At 38.9% G+C, this 19,160-nt stretch overlaps 2 protein-coding genes across 2 annotated transcripts; both read left to right on the top strand.

Moving 5' to 3' along the window:
* Positions 1-1,522: 1,522 nt before the first annotated feature.
* On the top strand, positions 1,523-10,460 carry LOC141665106 (uncharacterized). The gene is made up of 3 exons (XM_074471088.1): positions 1,523-1,948; positions 9,435-9,680; positions 9,828-10,460. Exons 1-3 carry the CDS (start codon positions 1,523-1,525, stop codon positions 10,458-10,460), a joined length of 1,305 nt encoding a protein of 434 aa, XP_074327189.1.
* Positions 10,461-13,915: 3,455 nt separating this feature from the next.
* Positions 13,916-14,377, top strand: LOC141665107 (uncharacterized). Its single transcript, XM_074471089.1, has one exon. It carries the CDS (start codon positions 13,916-13,918, stop codon positions 14,375-14,377), a length of 462 nt encoding a protein of 153 aa, XP_074327190.1.
* The last annotated feature ends 4,783 nt before the right edge of the window (positions 14,378-19,160 follow it).

A 19,160-nucleotide genomic window follows, 5' to 3' on the forward strand; every position in this document is an offset into this window, starting at 1 on the left:
CATTCCTAAAGCTAGCGGAAGATGGATTCTGGAAGGACTTCTGCTGGGCCAAGGAAAAAGAAGTCTAAGCCCATTAGATTTCTTGTTCCCCAAGAACTACGTCAGGCTTGATCCCTATATAAAGGGTACGTAGGCACATTGAGAGGGTAAGAAGTTGAGAGCTAATAATGGAGCCACCACTTACTCTGATCAATCTCAGCCTAAAATAACCACAAATCACCACACACTGCTTGATTTTCTGGCGAAGAACCACCGTCATAGTTCTTAATTCCGGCGAGAAACCTCAATCTTTGTTGTTACCAGATTCCTCAGTCAACAAATTAGAGCTATAAGGAGGGGCTGCTGATTAAGATCGTTGTCTTGGGAGGAAAAGATATCTTATAACCATGATGGAAATTTTTATGATGGAAGTGATAGCAGATCTGAAGGAAAGGGCGAGGGAGGCTACACTCTCCATGAACCCTACGTGCCCAGAAACATCGCAGATCCTCCGAGATCTCCAGATATTGGAGGAACGCCTCCAGTTCTCATCAGCAACGCTGATATTTTGGAGCAGCTGTACCGCATGGGGATACTCTGAATAATTTTCACTCAAGGCTGAGTACGGTGGAGCGGCGCATGACGAGGAAAGGTCATCATTTTCCCCGCCTTCGTCACGCCGTGGAGAAAGCACCCGTAGTTGAAGGAGATGCCCAGGCCAGCGGAGAAAACCCGCGAATCACTCCGCGGCACTTGGAATATTCTGGTGATGTAGAGCCTATTGTGGAGCTTGTCGATGAGGACACTGATGGTAGAGAAATGCCTCGTCTCAGTAATCAGGTTGTACCACACCCACATAGGTTTGGGCGTACGATGGACAAGCGTCGTCGTGCGGAAGATGTTCAGAACCCAAAGAAGGAAAAAAGAGATTTTTTAACCTTAAAGAGAAGGCTTGACATAAGGTTGGGAGACGACGATTTGAGAATGCTGCTAGTAAAATGGCAAAAAGAAGGAAACGCTGGAGAAGCGAGGCCCCGTGATACAACGCGTGTGCCCCCTACATACCCAAGGGATGATAGGGTGCGGCACCGCGAGCACGAGCGTGCCCCTCCGCGAGGAAGGTTTGCAAATTATGGCTGAGGCTATCAAAGGAATGGATGAGGAAGGATGGGATACCAACATGGAAGGGCGCCATACAATGGAAGAAGAGATGGGACGCCCTCCACTGAAGAAGCCCCTGTCATTGTTCCTGTAGCATCCCACAGTGCTACAGGCAATGGATCCAGGACGCGTCCTCATAACCGGGACGGCGTGCGAATTCAAGAAAGGTTAAAAACAATGATGAGATACCGAGACGCGGTCAGGAGGAACCTCGTGCGCGAGGGAATGTTCAAAATCAAGATGGCAACATACCACAGCCGCAGCCTCAGGGCGAGGGAGGCGAGATCCACTGGTACACCCGGGAGGTAACCAACGGGAACAACAACAAGAAGTTGCGGAGCAACCCAAACAACTCAACGTTCAAACCATTCCTGGAGTAGGGATGTTTAATGCGAATGATCTTAATAAGTTGCTCAACCATCTTGAGGGAGGTAGGGTAACAACGACTGCGCAAGCTCCATCTTCTTTCGCTGCTGTTATGAGGGAAGCGCAGCTGCCTGCAGGATACAGGAACACAACTAATGACTTGCATTTTCATGGGAACTCCGATCCCGTAGAATTCTTGGGGCGTTTTAACTTTGAGATGGATCTTCTGGCGGCCACCTTCAGAGAAGGTGTTCAACAATGGTTCCAAAAACTTGGTCCAGGGGTGATCACATCTTGGGAACAGATGAAAACCTTGTTTCTAACTCAGTTCCAGGCTGCAGTGAAGTATACGCCACTGATTACCACACTGGCCAATGTGAAACAGAAGGAAGGGGAAAGCTTGACCTCATACTTCAAAAGGTTCAATGCAGAGTCTACCTTGGTGTGAGGCGCGACTGATGAGACACTGAAAATACTTATTATAGCTGGTTTGCGCGTGGGAACAGATTTCTGGAAACACCTGTAAGGCATATGTCATAGCCTATTTGTATATTCAAGGATTTAACTCAACTCAAATAAGAATGTAATAAGTAAATAGTGGATCTACCGTCAAAGAGATCTCGCAAAGTAACATCTGTCAGAGGATTCAGAAATAAGGTTCATCTACAGACTTGAGGAGTTAATTCACTGGAAGAAGTTCAAGAAATTGATTAAGCCTCAGTGATTCAGATCAAGATTTTGGATTTAATCAAGTGACAGAGATCTCGTCAGGGTATCAAAGAATTACAAGGATTTAATCTGAAGAAAATTAATTATCAAAGTCAAGACATGAAGAAACGTCACGGAAGTTAGTCACTCATGAACCAGACAGTACATCGAGTGTCAACATTGAAGTGGTGGAATTGATTCATAATTCTCAGTGATTTTCAGAAGAATGGTTGCTGCTCAGGATTAGTATTAATTCTCTATTAATTAATTAAGTCATATAATTTAATTAAGAAAATAAATTATATCTGCAAAGATTAATTTATTGATTAATTGAATTAATTGATTAATTAATTCAGAATTAATATTAAGAATTTTCAGAAGTTTAATTGGATTAAAAACAGTCTTAAATCAGCAAGACAATTGAAAATGAACTAGCATGACAATCTGGATTGTCATACCGATTGTCATGCCAAGTCATTTCAATAGTCATACCGAAAGTTCTACCGGGAAGGAGATTGTCTTGCTAGTTCAACTGATTGTCATACCGAAAGTCATTGTAGTTCAATCAGATTGTCTTGCTAGTACAATCAATAGTCCTACCGATTGTCTTGCTGAGCTCAGGATTGTCTTGCCAGTTCAATGAGAGTCTTAATTGATTTAAAAAGAAAAGAAGAAGCAGAAATCCAATATACAAAAAAAACCAACTGAAGAACACAGAACAAAGAAAAGAAGCAGACAACATTACATTTTCATCTGCATATTTCAAGATCATAATTTCTAGTTATTAAAGTTAAATCCAATCAACTAGAAATCATTCTCTTGTTCTTGTGTAACTATCTAGCGGATCAAAATCCCTAGAACTTAATCTCAAATTGCGTTTAGCATTTGAATCTTTTTATTGTAAAAATAGAAAAAGTTCATGTCGAATTTATTCTAGATTTGTGATAATTAATTTGAGATTAATTCCTTGTAATCGATATCGTTGTTGTAACACCTTTCAAGTTTAATAATATTATTATTTAACTTGAATTTTGTTTCAATTTTTATTTCGCATTTAATTCGATTATTCGGTACTGTTTGTATTCAACCCCCTCTTCTACAAACACATTGGGACCTAACAATTGGTATCAGAGCCTTCTGATTAACGAACAAATCAAGATCCTAGACTTTTGTGATTTTTCAACTCCTTGAATTTTTATTTATTCAAAAATTCATAATGACTTCACAAAAAGTTGGAACCGTTAAAATTCCACTATTTGATAAAGAAAATTATATTATGTGGAAGAAGAAGATGCTCTTGTTTTTACAAGTGGCAAATCCCAAATATCTGAACTTGTTAAAGAAGGGTCTTAAAACTCCGATGGTTATTGAACCAGAGGTGATAGTAGATGATGTTGTGATTACCAAAGCTAGAACCTATCCAAAAGAGCCTGAAGATTTTACTCCTGCTAAAAAGGAAGAAGCCTCCTTGGATGCCAGCCTTCAATTAATATTAATTGATTCCCTTGATCCCTTGATGAACAGACATGTGATGAACTGTAAAAATTCCAAACACATGTGGGAAACTATTGAGGTGATTAATGAAGGCACAGAGGAAGTTAGGGAGAACAAGTTGGAGATCCTAACCTCTGAGTATGAACATTTTAAATCAAATCCAGGAGAAGGAATTACTGAAGTGTTTGAGAGGTACAATGCGTTGATCAACAACCTGAACATAAATGGGAAATATTATTGAATCAGGGAGGTCAACAAAAAGTTCCTTTTAACACTGCCAACTCATCTTGAACATAGAATCACTCCCATTAGAGAAGCTAGAGATCTGAGTGAGATTTCTTTGGATAGACTCTATGGTGTGTTAAAAACCTATGAGTTGGAGCAGATTCAGCAAAAGGAAGTCTACGGTAAATATAGAATGGTCAGCACATCTACTGCTCTTGTAGCTGAAGGTCAACAACAACAACAATCTCAACAGTCGGAGAGAATGGTACAGTTTTCCAAGGCTGAGGAAAATGTGTTAGTAGCAGAATATGATCCTCCTACTAAAATCAATCCAATGATGATTTTTATTCCTTGGAAGAGCTGGAGCAATTGGAAGATGAGTCAATGGCCCAAATTGTCAAGAGATTCTCCAATGTCAGATTCAAGAGAAATCCCAAGTTCAAGTACAAGTCCAACTACAATAAATTCCAGAAAGGTGGATCTTCACCCTCTAACACCAGCAGTAGTTGATACAAAACAGGGATGGTTGATCGGAGCACCATTAGATGCTATAACTGCAATGAGTTGGGACACTTTGCCACAGAATGTAGGAAGCCAAAGCAAGTAAGGAAGAACTCTTATGATTCAAATCAGAAGAGTAACTCTGAAAGGGCTTATCTGGCAAAGGGAAGAAGGGAATCTTGCTCTTATGGCTATTGATGGAAAAGCTTCATCGTCAAGAAAAGAGGTAAAATATACTAATGCTGAATTAGTTTATCATCTAGGAGGTAACTTAGATTGTGCTCGTCGTGATAATGAACTGTTAAGTTTACAGATCAAAGACCTTGAGAAAGAGGTCAATGAATTAAGACTTGTGCACATTAATCAAGACAAGTTAAAAGAACAAGTATCTTTTCTAGAGAATAGAGTTGACTGTTATAGAAAACTCGAAACTATTCTCAAAGACAAGATCACCGGTCTTGAGACTAAGGTTAGAGCCTACTTCAATTCTTGTTCGAAGGCTAAAGAGTTCTACAGTAAGCAAGCTGTTAATCAAACATCTGGAATAGGTTATGATTACAATATTGCTATTAGAGAATTAGGCATAAACTCCCCTCCTCATGTCTGTGCTAAAGGGAGGGAAGTACCACATGTGCTTAAGGGTGTTGATGAACCCCTCTATAAAGCATCAATTGTTGAACCATTTGATGCGACCTCTTCTGTTATTCAAGAAGAAATACGTGCTGAAGATCATGCTAATGAGAAGGTTGTTTCCGAGTCAAGTGTGTCGAAAGTTCCAGTCAAAGTTGTGAAAGCAACTGAGACTAACTCAGACACACATGAGTTGGATAACAAAAATGTCATGTCTACCATGCATAAATTGCCTGCTGTTAATCACTCTCATAAAGCATGTGGTGTTGCCAATTGTATGTCTTGTGCTTTTAATTTGATGTATGCTTATTTTAATGGTAAGCATGTTTCTAGTGATAAGACTACTCCTCGTCAGCATGTGAATAATAAGAAGCATGATAGGTCTAAGACTGCTAGTCCTTCTAAGGCTAGAAAGGAGACATTTGTGCCAAAGCCTAAACAGAAATTTGTTAAGGTTGTTTACAAGGTCAAATGTTCAGTCATTGAGAAAGTTGAGACCATTAAAATTAAAAATGTTGTTTTGCCCGACAAAGGACAATTCTACAAGTATGTCGGGCCCAACCAAGTTTGGGTTCCAAAGAAGGTCTAATCCATTTGAAGTGCAGGGCAGTATACAGGTGTAACCGGTAGTGTGGATTCTTGACAAGTGGATCATCAAGACATATGAACGGAGATAGAGCCCTGCTATCAAATGTGGATTGAGAAAGCTGGCCCCCTGGTTACCTTTGGAGATAACAGCAAAGGTTTATCTGAGGGATATGGTTGCTTGCAAGCTGGGAATGTTATCATTGTAAATTTGTATATTGTGCTAGGTTATTATCAGGAAGCAGTATCTAACATATAGCACCAATGACGAGACTTGAGAATATTACGACATATCACGCACCAGATGCACATTACACTTGGAATTGGACTCTAGTAAGATGTATACAAGTGTACTCCTGGTTGGTGAGTCAAAAGAGGAAGTCAGTGCACCATAGTTCATGGACTTTGCAGCTGCAGATCTATTGGACTATGCAATCTCTTCTTCACAATCTCACTTCAGGTTGGTATGAACTAGTGTACTACTCAAGCAATCATCAAGAACATGGTATGGCACTCTAACTAAAGTTATAATTTAATATGAACTAGTAGAGTCGTCATATTTATAACTCTCTTATCACTAGGCATAAATATATTGTTTTATATGTGCAGTGAGTTTTAGGAGAAAATCAAACTTCTTTCTACATTAGTGATTTCTTATTTCATGTAAAATCCTTTGAAATCACTATTGTACATCATCTCTCTCAAAAGATTAAATGTATAATTTTCATTCATTATAGATCTTAAGTACATTTTATCTCTCTATTGCCATATGTTCTGTGATACAAGTTCAGTCTCCAATGACTTTCTTTCATTGACAGTCATGAGGTTGAAAACCCTCAACATCTATCCCAGACTGTAAAGACAAACACAGAAACAGAACCAACCAACACTCTCTTACCACTAAATGTTGTATGAATGAGCGTGAGGGAGATAGTGCCTTAGTGCACCACATAAGGAAGGTTCTGAAGTCAACCCAGTAGCTCTGTCTCCTACATAGATGAGTAGTATTTAAACCGAGACAACTGCTAGCCCCCATACATCTTCTCAAAAAGATGTAATGGCTGAAAAGGTACAAAAACAGTTACTAGATTCATTCTCTCAACAGGGTGCGTCTATTGAATTTTGCCTGTCGGCCAAGGCATCCGATGTAGTGTCACCACTTCAAACATAAACAATTCTTGATGCACAAGGAGAGGTTACACACACAAAGGATGAGTTGACGGAAACAAGAGTTTCGACCATTTTAAGGTCAGATTCGATTATTTAAGGTTCGTTAATGGACCAATTGCCTTTACAGGTGTTAGGAGAGGATACTGATCCATAAGCCATATGTCAGTGGTCAGTGTCTACCTCCCCAGGCTTAAATCCCCTGGATGCATCTGCGGATAGTGGATCTGACATAGACGCAGATCGGCAACTTGTTGACAATGATTCAGATATTACCTGATGAGTCACAAGGAAATGTCTTCACAGACATTAGAAAGGAACTTTGATCTTTATGCTAAAATCCGTTGGATCATTGTTTACCTTCCCAGAATTCAAATCTGGAACCCTAAAAGGGAAACTAGCAACTTGTAGATTATGACTCAGATTTATCTCACGAGTTTAACAAGGATGGGGATTTGCGAACTCCCATTGCACCACCTGTGACCTCCTTAAGGATGGCTAAGGTGATTTTCCTTGCAGGTACAACTGAAGTTTGGAGCTATGAGAGGAGTGATACACTTGTGAGAATGAGTGTAAACACGAGTGGAGAGAAGAGAGAAACACAAGTGAGGTACACTAAACAGAATCACACACTCACAGTGAGGAAGAAAGAGAAACTTCTTGTTATTTCTTTTCCAACCAAGTGAAATATGAGAACTCCTTCAGACGACGGCATACATTCCTTCTTTAAGGGGGAGATAAAAGCTTAAGTAATAGTTTGGAGGATTCCTCAACTAAGGGGGAGAAATAGCAGGGAGGAAGAAAAAGATCCTACATATGTACACTACACCACACCATTATTGTTTGTAACTACGGATCCTATTGTACGGGAGAGGTGGTAAACACAAGATGATTTTCTAGTAAGGGAAGAAGTTGTTTTCTAAAAGGGAGTACCATTGGTTTTTTATCTGCGGATCCTATTGTACGGGAGAGGTGGTAAACGAAGGTAATCTTCTTTAATCAGTTGATTCTCATAGGGGGAGAAGCAAGAGAGATATGTGCTTCTCAACAGGAAATATGGTTGTACAAAAGAAGATGGAACTACTTGAAGATATGTTCAGTCTAGAGTAACATTTACTTGGAATCTGGAAAAGGTTAAATGTCATCCAGAACTTTTCTGCTATTTACTTTGCATTTCTGTTTATATCTTTTTCTTATTTGTTAGTTGAGTTATCCTCTAGGTATTTGTGTGTTATTGTCTAACAAACAAATAGGGGGAGATTGTAAGGCATATGTCATAGCCTATTTGTATATTCAAGGATTTAACTCAACTCAAATAAGAATGTAATAAGTAAATAGTGGATCTACCGTCAAAGAGATCTCGCAAAGTAACATTTGTCAGAGGATTCAGAAACAAGGTTCATCTACAGACTTGAGGAGTTAATTCATTGGAAGAAGTTCAAGAATTTGATCAAGCCTCAGTGATTCAGATCAAGATTGTGGATTTAATCAAGTGACAGAGATCTCGTCAGGGTATCAAAGAATTACAAGGATTTAATCTGAAGAAAATCAATTATCAAAGTCAAGACATGAAGAAACGTTACGGAAGTTAGTCACTAATGAACCAGACAGTACATCGAGTGTCAACACTGAAGTGGTGGAATTGATTCATAATTCTCAGTGATTTTCAGAAGAATGGTTGCTGCTCAGGATTAGTATTAATTCTCTATTAATTAATTAAGTCATATAATTTAATTAAGAAAATAAATTATACCTGTAAAGATTAATTTATTGATTAATTAAATTAATTGATTAATTAATTCAGAATTAATATTAAGAATTTTCAGAAGTTTAATTGGATTAAAAACAGTCTTAAATCAGCAAGACAATTGAAAATGAACTAGCATGACAATCCGAATTGTCATACTGATTGTCATGCCAAGTTATTTCAATAGTCATACCGAAAGTTCTACTGGGAAGGAGATTGTCTTGCTAGTTCAACTGATTGTCATACCGAAATTCATTGTAGTTCAATCAGATTGTCTTGCTAGTACAATCAATAGTCCTACCGATTGTCTTGCTGAGCTCAGGATTGTCTTGCCAGTTCAATGAGAGTCTTGATTGATTTAAAAAGAAAAGAAGAAGCAGAAATCCAATATACAAAAAAAAACCAACTGAAGAACACAGAACAAAGAAAAGAAGCAGACAACATTACATTTTCATCTGCATATTTCAAGATCACAATTTCTAGTTATTAAAGTTAAATCCAATCAACTAGAAATCATTCTCTTGTTCTTGTGTAACTATCTAGCGGATCAAAATCCCTAGAACTTAATCTCAAATTGCGTTTAGTATTTGAATCTTTTTATTGTAAAAATAGAAAAAGTTCATGTCGAATTTATTCTAGATTTGTGATAATTAATTTGAGATTAATTCCTTGTAATCGATATCGTTGTTGTAACACCTTTCAAGTTTAATAATATTCTTATTTAACTTGAATTTTATTTCAATTTTTATTCCGCATTTAATTCGATTATTCGGTACTGTTTGTATTCAACCCCCCCTTCTACAAACACATTGGGACCTAACAACACCTGCAAGGAAAGGACCGCGTGTCGTTAGCTGATGTACTTGCGCAGGCGGAATCCTTCAAAGAGATTGAGAAATCGCTTGCCGAAATAAAGAGAAATGATAATACCCACAACTCCAAAGGGCAAGCTAAGAGGAGAGGCGGATCCGTGAGTCCAGATTATCGGCGGAATGCCCGAAGCCCTAATAGGGTGAATTCCGTGAATGTGCGGAGAGAGTGGAGTCCGCCATCAAACTATGAAAAGAGGGTAAACAATTACACTCCGCTGGCAGCATCCATTGATCACATCTTTGAGGTGAATAAGGACAGGGGAATTTTCAAGAAACTAGACCGTCTGACTTCGTGGTAGAGTAGAGACAAGAAAAAATATTGCGATTACCATGAGTCCACCAGCCACGACACCCACGAGTGTCGTCACCTAAAAGATGAAATTGAAAAATAGATCAAGGCTGGATATCTGGGAGAGTGGATTGATAAAGTGAAACGACGCAGAGGGAACAAGGACAAGGGGAAAGATGAAAGACATCCCATACAGGAAGGGGATGTCGAAAAGATAACGGAGGTTAAGTTCCAAAGGGCTGGGGCAATCTTCGGAGGACATCCATTTGTTGGTGATAGAAATCGAGCGTTGGAAAGGAATGCAATAGAGGCACGACACCCACCACTCACCAACATTCACAGCTTAGAAGATAGACCTCCCAAAATATTCAAAGGGAAATCTGCTGATATTACGTTCAGGGAGAGAGAGTCAAGGTGGGTACATCATCCCCATAATGATGCGTTGGTAATAACTATGCTTATCGGGGCAATAAACGTGCATCGAGTCTTCTTGGAAAACGGGAGCTCTGCGAACATCCTGTATTACAACATGTACAAGAAATTGGGTTTCTCGGACAGTGACATGAATTTTACAAATGCACACGTCTACGGTTTTACTGGAGAGGCAGTAAGAGTTATGGTTTCAGTTAGGCTTCCTGTCACGCTAGGCGAAGGAGCTTTATCTGTTACTCAAATAATAGACTTCAAAGTGCTGGATCAGGACTCCGCGCACAATATGTTGGTGGGTAGACCTTGATTGCGAGCGTTCAGGGTGATAACCTCGATACATCACTTGATGATAAAATTTCCAATACCCAACGGAGTGGGCAGTCTGAGAGGGTCGCAATACGAATCACGCGGCTGCTATCACAAGGCTGTCAAAGAATTTTGCAGGAGGAGGTATGAGGGAAAAGGTCTTCCATTTGAAGATGCAGCGGACATTCAGGCAAAACCAAGTGGAGAGGTGCATGCCCATTACTTTGTGGAAAATAAAGAGGAAGAAGAAACTCATGTTACCGAGACCCCTGCTTTGACGTTGGGGAATGTTTCGAGGATCCGTAGTGTGGAGGAAGTTGTGGTGGATCATATAGAAGGAATCATGCAGATGAGGTTAATGGAGAAAAGTTGGAAGGAAGAAGTGAATTTTAGAAAGCCTCGAAAGCAGCCTCAAGGTGGATGCTCTTCAAAACGAGGACGCGCCCTTGAAAAGTGAAAATGAAATTGAGGTTGATGCTCCTCAAAACGAGGACGCGCCCTCCACACCTACATTGCACAAAGCCATACCTTGTACTGAGGTGGATGCTCCCACATATATGGATGCGCCCTCGGATGCAGGAATGGAGGTCGAGGACCCCCGGGACTTTGATTTTGATCTAGATCCCAGGATCCCTATGCCTGCCGAGAAAACGGGGTCGGCCGAAGACACAATATCTGTTCCGATCGATAAGGATGACCCAAGCAAGGTTTTGAAGGTGGGATCTCAACTGAGTTATCAAATGAGGGAAGGCTTACCCATTTTATGATTAAAAATCTCGATATCTTCGTATGGAGTCATTCAGACATGGTGGGAATCGACCCAGGGGTTATGTGTCATCGGTTGAACATTTTCCCTAATTGCATGGGCATACGATAAAAGTGTCACCCGGTGAGCGGGGAAAGGGTGATAGTATTAAAAGAAGAGGTGGACCAACTGTTGGAAGTGAGGTTGATCAAAGAATCTTACTACCCCGAGTGGCTCGTGAATCCGGTGCTTGTGAAAAGCCAAATGGGAAGTAGAGGACATGTGTAGATTTCACAGATCTCAATAAGGCTTGCTCGAAGGACAGCTTTCCGCTCCCATGAATTGATCAGTTGGTTGACGCGACGGCAGGGCATGCCTTGTTAAGCTTTATGGATGCATACTCTGGTTACAACCAAATTCCCATGTACGATCCTGATCAGGAGCATACATCCTTCATTACTGATAGAGGGCTCTACTACTACATAGGAATGCCGTTTGGATTGATCAACGCAGGCGCGACCTACCAACGATTGGTGAATATGATATTCAAGAATCAGATTGGAAGAACCATGGATGTATATGTGGACGACATGTTGGTAAAATACAAGGAGGTAAACGATCATGTCAAGCACTTTTTGGAAATGTTTAACATTCTAAGGAGGTTTTGCATGAAGCTGAATCCGCAGAAGTGCGTGTTCGGTTTGGAGTAGGGCAAGTTTCTTGGGTTCATCGTCAATCATTGAGGAATTGAAGCTAACCGTGCAAAGATCAAAGCACTGCTAGATATGAAATCTCCCACCAATGTGAAACAGGTGCAAAGCCTAACTGGAAGGATCGCTGCATTGAACCGATTTGTCTCTCAATCATCCGACAGGTGCAAAGAATTCTTTAAGGCGATCAAAGTGGCAAGGAAAGACTTTGTATGGACACCAGAATGTGAGGAAGATTTTAGGAGGATCAAGGAACAACTAGGGAACCCTCTCATATTATCAAAGCTATTAGATGAGGAGTCTCTGATCCTATACCTTACAGTTTCTGAGTATTCAATCAGCGTTGTGCTAGTAAGGGAAGAGGATGCGCAACAATCACCAGTGTATTATGTGAGCAAGCGATTGCACGATGCTGAAACTCGCTATACAAGTATGGATAAGTTGGTTTATGCCTTGATCCTTGCGTCGAGGAAGCTACGCCCATACTTACAGGCCCATAGAATTGAAGTCTGTATAGCATATCCTCTGCAGCAGGTCCTTCACAAGCCAGAATCATCGGGGAGAATGTTAAAATGGGCTGCGGAGTTGGGACAGTTTGACTTGGAATACATGCCCCGTACAGCGATTAAAGGACAGGCCTTAGCCGATTTCTTATTGGAATTTGATTTTATGGTTGATGATAATGCTTTGGTAGTGCTACATCCCCCTCATGTTGAGGAGTCTTTAGAGGAGTTTCCACATCCCTGGTGGATCTTGCATGTGGATGGGGCGGTTAACAATGGAGGAGCAGGCGCGGGCATAGTACTTGTGTCTCCGGAAGGCCATCATCTGATGAGTGCAATTCACTTCAAATTTTATGCAACGAATAATGATGCGGAATATGAAGCATTGATCAATGGCCTAAAGATCGCTTTGGAAATGGGAGTGCGGAACCTAATCGTAAAGAGCAACTCGGAGTTGGGGGTAAACCAGGTGAATGGGGGGTTTCAAGCTCGAGGGTCGCGGACGAAATTGTACTTGAGGTGCACGCAGCGCCTGATTGGAAAGTTCAAAGAGGTTAGGCTGGAATGTATACCGCGGGAAAAGAACAGAAACGCAGATGCCCTGGCAAAAATGGGATCCCAGCAGGAGGCTGTGTTGTTGGGATCTATACCCCTAGAAATCCAGGAGATTCCTAGTATCCCAGAGATTGAGGTGATGCAAGTAGATGAGGCTCCCAAGGAAATATAGATGACGCTCATTCTTGCTTATATTCACAAGGGAGCACTTCCTGAGGATAAGTTCAAGGCTAGATGACTCTGCTACCAGGCTGCAAGGTATGTGGTATATGATGAAGTTTTGTATAAAAGGGGCTTCAATCAACCACTGTTCAGATATGTCGATGAAGAAGAGGGAAATTACATCTTAAGGGAAGTACATGAGGGAATCTGTGGTAATCATTTGGGGGGTAACTCGTTGGCGATGAAAGTTTTATGCCAAGGTTATTATTGGCCTACTATGAAGGAGGATGCCGCAAATTTCGTCAGAGCCTACGATCGCTGCCAACGCTTTGCGAATTACTCATCTATGTCAGCGACGCTCTTGACGCCTATGGTGAGCCCATGGTCATTTTCCATGTGGGGGATTGATCTTATTGGAGAACTACCTAAGACTAAAGGAGATGTCAAATATGCAGTGGTCGCGGTTGATTACTTTACTAAGTGGGCAGAAGCTATGTCGTTGGCAACTATCACCGCAAAGAAAATTAAAGACTTTGTCTTTAACTCTATCGTGTGCAGGTTTGGTATTCCTTACAAACTTGTCTCTGACAATGGAAAGCAGTTTGACAACAAGAAGTTGCGGTAGTTATGTGACGATTTAAAAATTAAGAAGGAGTTTGCAGCGGTCTATCATCCTCAAAGTAATGGGAAAATAGAGGTCGTGAATAAAATAATAAAGCATACCCTTAAGAAAAAACTGGAAGAGTGCAAAGGGAATTGGCCTGAAGAACTACCAAAAGTGATGTGGTCCTACAACACTACTCCAAGATCTACTACGGGGGAAACTCCATTTATGCTGACTTACGGATATGAAGCTATGGTCCCCGTGGAGGTTGGCTCTGGGTCGCTTCGTAGAGATCGTTACACGGAGGAAGATGCAGAAGTTAACCAGAGGCTTCATTTGGATCTCTTGGAAAAAGCAAGGGAAAATTCCCAATTAAGGCTTGTGGCATACCAACAATGTGCCGCAAGGTATTACAATAAGAAGGTAAAGGGACAGCTGCTGAAGGTGGGAAATCTGGTGCTCAGAAAGGTGATGCCAAACACGAAGAATCCCCAGCATGGAGTATTTGGGGCTAATTGGGAAGGACCGTATAGGATAAAAGCAATCTTGTGGAAGGGGACCTATCATCTTGAAGACTTGGAAGGGAAGTTGGTTCCGAACGCATGGAATACGGAACACCTCCGAAAGTATTATCAGTAAGGCGCAACTTTAGCCCCTTACATATTATATTTCCAGTTATATATTCAGGGCTATGCCCACATTTTAGACTAGAAGCAATAAAATTTCTCCTAGCCTGGGGGGGTAGTGTATGTACTACTTACCTTAGGACTAGTTGAACGATCGCATTTTCAAATAAATTCCCCATAGAGCATAATAGCCATGGGACTGGTGCACTTTTTTGGCACTAGAGCGCATTATTAATAAAGACCTTGAAAAATTGTCAATGAATATTTGACTTGTGTGTTTGCTTAGTCTTATGACGTGTCCTAAGTGCAAGAGGCACGCCCTGTGAAGTTATCTTATAATTGCAAATGAAGAAATATGAACTTATAAAGGGCAAATTAAATAAAACTACGCGTTGGGATGAAGGACGCGCCCAGTCAAGGACTTATCAAAGGAAATTTTATAATAAAAGGCAAACACATGCACAATCCTGGATGATGCTCCTTTTGGTAGGACGCGTCCACATGTTGTGCATGTCATAGAAAAGATCGGAAAGAGTGCGGCATGTTATCATGCTGATAGAAAGAACATATCACACAGGAAATTTACAAGAATCAAAGTAAGTGAACTAGTATAGTATATATGGATGCGTCCACATGGCTATGGGTCTGGAAGCGAATCAATGCATAAGGTAGACGCATCTTAAACATTAGGACGCACCCTTTTAGATGATAATGTTAAAGCAATCATAAACAATAGAAGACGCGTATTGAGCTATAGACGCGACCTTAGTATGAGAAAGCAAAATATGCATGGTTAAGGCAGAAAAGCCTTGTAAAAATACAAGCAAATAAAATCCAGGAAACAATAAAAGGGGCCTGCACCCTTGAGATGGTCCAAATAAAAGTTCTTTAATAAACAGAAGACGCGTCGTAAGCAGGAGGCGTCCTGGGGCTTGTCCTGGTTGTTTGGAGAAGGAGGAGGAAGCTGAGTCTTGAGTGGAGAAGGAGCAGGAGACGCGTCCTCTTCTTCTAAGCCCACGAGGATTCTTTTGTTCTTGATAGTTTCTGTAGCCCTGACTCTGAAGTCATTTGTAACATCGGGGAAATATCGTGTAATTATTTGTATCAATATATGATTATTATGTGAATATTTTATGAATTTTTGGTGAATTATCTGATGTTTGATAATAATATTTGGATGTTTGTATGTAATAAAATGTGAGTATGTTAATTTTAATATGTCCAGAATAAAATATAGATAATTAAGGTATTTTTCTGGTAATTTTTGGAGTGAGATGATTTTATAATGATTTATGAATTATTAATTATTTTCTGAATAATTACAAAATTATTTTATAAAGCCGGGAATCGTCCGACTTCAACCATTTTTACGTTTTTACAACCCGAAACTCTTCCGAAAACTCTCTCCTAACCTAATCTGGTACTTCCGGACATTTTCCGTGTTTTGACTTTTTCGATCTGGATTACGGTTTGACCCGTGCGCGGCCCGGCGCAAGATTTTCGATATGACAATCATTTCGGTAAATCAACGAAACCCGTATTTTCAAAAGACGAGATATTATCACATTATTTTCGTATAGAGTATTTTATAAAAAGCCTGGTTGGGATAATTATCCAAAACTGATATCAAATCAGATCGTTATTGCAGTTACTTAGCGGCTAAGCAACTAATTTAACGATCCAAAACGATCCTGAATGAACCAATATTTCGTAAATATAAATAGCATATTTCTTATTTCATTTTATTCGTTTATTCATTTACAACAGTAAAAAATAAAGTAAAGACAGAGAAAAACCCTAAAAACGATACGTTCCTGAGAATCAAACGCACGGACGAGGACGTTACCGAACTCCGATTTAAGCGTGTAATATATCAAAATGAAGCTCTCGATATATGTAATCATAATCAATCATCAAATCAAACCCAGAAATCTCAGGTAATCCTCTGTCTAATTATTTTAATTCAAATTTATTATAAACTTAAATATAAAAAATTGTTCTTGATGTTTTTGATATGGTTTGATGTCATAATCATGTAGAGAATAATTTTCTGATCATTTTGGTATATCATATGTTTGATTTTGAGCTTTACATCATATAGAAACGGGTGTTTGATTTTCGAAAAATAAAATTAAGGTTCTTGTTCAAGAATAGTTTTAATTGATTTTGGGTATTTTTGATTTAAGGGTTATTGATAGATTCTGATGCTTGGAATACCTTTTGGATGTAATTTGCAATCGAATCGTATAATGATTTGAACCAAACGATTCCTGGAACTATATAGCCGAGTTTTTGGGTTTTGTAAAATTTTCCAATCGATTTTTTATGATTATTCTGTGATCGGGGATTGATTTTGATTGCAAGAACAGATTGTATATGACTCCAGCTTTATTTTCATCTATAAATCGTCAATTTTGGTTGCGTTTAGACCAAATTCGTTCTTTCGCCGGAAAGTTTGAAGTATCGCCGGCAGTAATGGTGTTTTGGCCGGAGGATGATATTCTGGTACTGATTGGTGTTTCTGAGTTGTTGTCGAGTTTGAGGATTGATTTGGAAGCGAATAGTATTTAAAACTTAAGCAAATGAAGCAGTTTGGCCTCGTTTTGAGGCTGTCGGAACTCCACCGGAAAACGGGAGTCGGCGGCCGGTTTCTGGAAATCCCTGATTCCGGCAGCATTCAACCCGGATCCAGGTAGGGTTCTTGGCAACCCATTTTTTTCTAAAATTGTAACCCGGGTTTGATCCTATTATGCCCTAAATCAAAACCGGGAACATGTTTTTGGATTTTACTTTTTACTAATAATTCAAAAATCCATTATTTAATTTCTAAATTCATTTTTTAATTCCTAAAACCATTATTTTAATTCTAAAACTCAATTTTAATTCAAAAATAAATTTGATTTATTTTATTAATTAATTTTAATTAGTTTTTAATTATTTTAATTAATCGATTAATTTAATATTAATTTATTAATTAACTTAATTAATTATTAATTAATTTTAATTGATTTAATAAATAGATTTAATTATTTATTTTTGATTTAAAAATTCCAAAAAATAGTTCGAGCTTTAAAATATTATTTTAAATTATTTTCAAGGCTCGATAATTATTATAAAATTATTTTAAAGTCAGATTCGAGGGTTCAAACCCTATTATTTAATTATAAATTGATTCGGAGACCCGTTTTAATTCCGAAAAATGTTTAAAAATTCATAATAAATCAACCGTTCGTCTGTTTAATACGAAACAAATGCCTCTAGACTCAGAAAAATATTCTGCTTCTATTTAAAATATTTTCGAGACCTAAATTCTATTGTATCAAAAGGGTGTTTGTTTTATGAATCATTCTGAGTCGGTTATTGATCGATAAAATATTTTTTTTGACCGATAAAATATTCTTTTTGACCCAATTTCAATTCTAAACATATTAAGACCTAAATTTTGTCGATTCAACTTATATGTTACATGAATTACGTGATCATGTGTTATATAATTACATGCCCTATGTGTACGTGTTATGTGGATAATGAGTCAGCGTGTCTTTTAAACATTATCTGAATGAGATGTGATTCTTATCTATTATTATCGGGCGGGTAGACAATAGGGATAAATGTATAGACTAGTCAATTATATATTGTCAGTTCATTAAATAGTATTATTTGTGATAGATGCACATAGTGCGAGACGTTCAAAGCCAGACCGAGATTGTAAACGTAAAGCCTGATTAATAGTAAGGAGACGAGTGAATTCAGAATAGAGATAAACTTGAAATAGCGACTGTTAAGAAAAGTCAAGTGGCATGTCAATGGAAATACAGACACAACAGGACTGAGTGATATGGCAACTATTTAAAGATCAGTAGATTATCAATTGAGGCAAGTATTCCTAACCTTTATCCTTAAATACTGCAAATATTTATTCGCTCCTATTCTAAGTTCAGAATAGTTAACTATTTTATATTTCGCTGCAATTACTCTTATTATGCCAGTTCTTTTCATTATTGTTCCTATAATTCGATTGCTCTCTTGAGCTAATACCCATTCGTTCGGGTTATTTGCGAACCCTAATTTGGGATGTTTTGAAATCAAAATGATTTGTTATCAAAATACTCTACGGGCTGGACGGTTACTATTAGAACCAGTGATAAGCTGGATCCTATGGGTTAGGGATGAACCAGACCCTTAGGCCATAGTTGTCTGGGTACCCCATATGTTGGTTGGGTCTATGCAGTTGGGTATAGATCTGCACTGTATCCTGACTGATCAGCAGGTTATAGTGTATATGTTGGTTTCTAGTGTCCAGTCTAATTTATTGTTGATCGCCATTAACGGCATTCCTTCCCGAATAATTCATAATTACAAATTTCAAAAGGATGAACTATTGAAACGTTTACTGTCCTTTTTCGGAAAAAATATGATTTATGATTAAAGGCCAATGAGGGCCGCTGTTTTGTTCGCTCAACTATTTAAATATGTAAAGACATTTTTAAAATCATTCAACAATCGTTTCCAGGAGTTTTCTGATCTGAAACCTGGAAACCATTTATAATACTTGCTGGGCATTTTTGGCTCACTCTTGCTTTGTGAACTCTTATTTCTTTCAGTATCAAATGAGGGCAAAGTGAATAGCTTTTAATAGATAGTAAAAGTGGTGAGATTCCATTTGAAGAAATTTGGAGATGTTAGAGTGATCAGTACAAGGAAATTAGTAGTGAGGTAATGAAATTGTATCTAGACAATGTAAATTTTAGAAGTTTAGATTCTTGTTTCATACTATAACCTGAAAGCGATCCTGA

This window comes from Apium graveolens, chromosome 6 (assembly GCF_009905375.1).
Source record: "Apium graveolens cultivar Ventura chromosome 6, ASM990537v1, whole genome shotgun sequence".
Classification (NCBI taxonomy): Eukaryota; Viridiplantae; Streptophyta; class Magnoliopsida; order Apiales; family Apiaceae; genus Apium; species Apium graveolens.

What these genes read in the sequence shown, in the direction of transcription:
- LOC141665106 (XM_074471088.1), top strand. Translation starts at nt 1,523, where the DNA reads ATGTTTAATGCGAATGATCTTAATAAGTTGCTCAACCATCTTGAGGGA. An exon ending in TCAATGCAGAGTCTACCTTG is followed by an intron (nt 1,949 to 9,434) that starts GTGTGAGGCGCG and finishes GTACTTGCGCAG; the next exon opens with GCGGAATCCTTCAAAGAGAT. An exon ending in CCATTGATCACATCTTTGAG is followed by an intron (nt 9,681 to 9,827) that starts GTGAATAAGGAC and finishes ATTGAAAAATAG; the next exon opens with ATCAAGGCTGGATATCTGGG.
- LOC141665107 (XM_074471089.1), top strand. Translation starts at nt 13,916, where the DNA reads ATGTGGTCCTACAACACTACTCCAAGATCTACTACGGGGGAAACTCCA.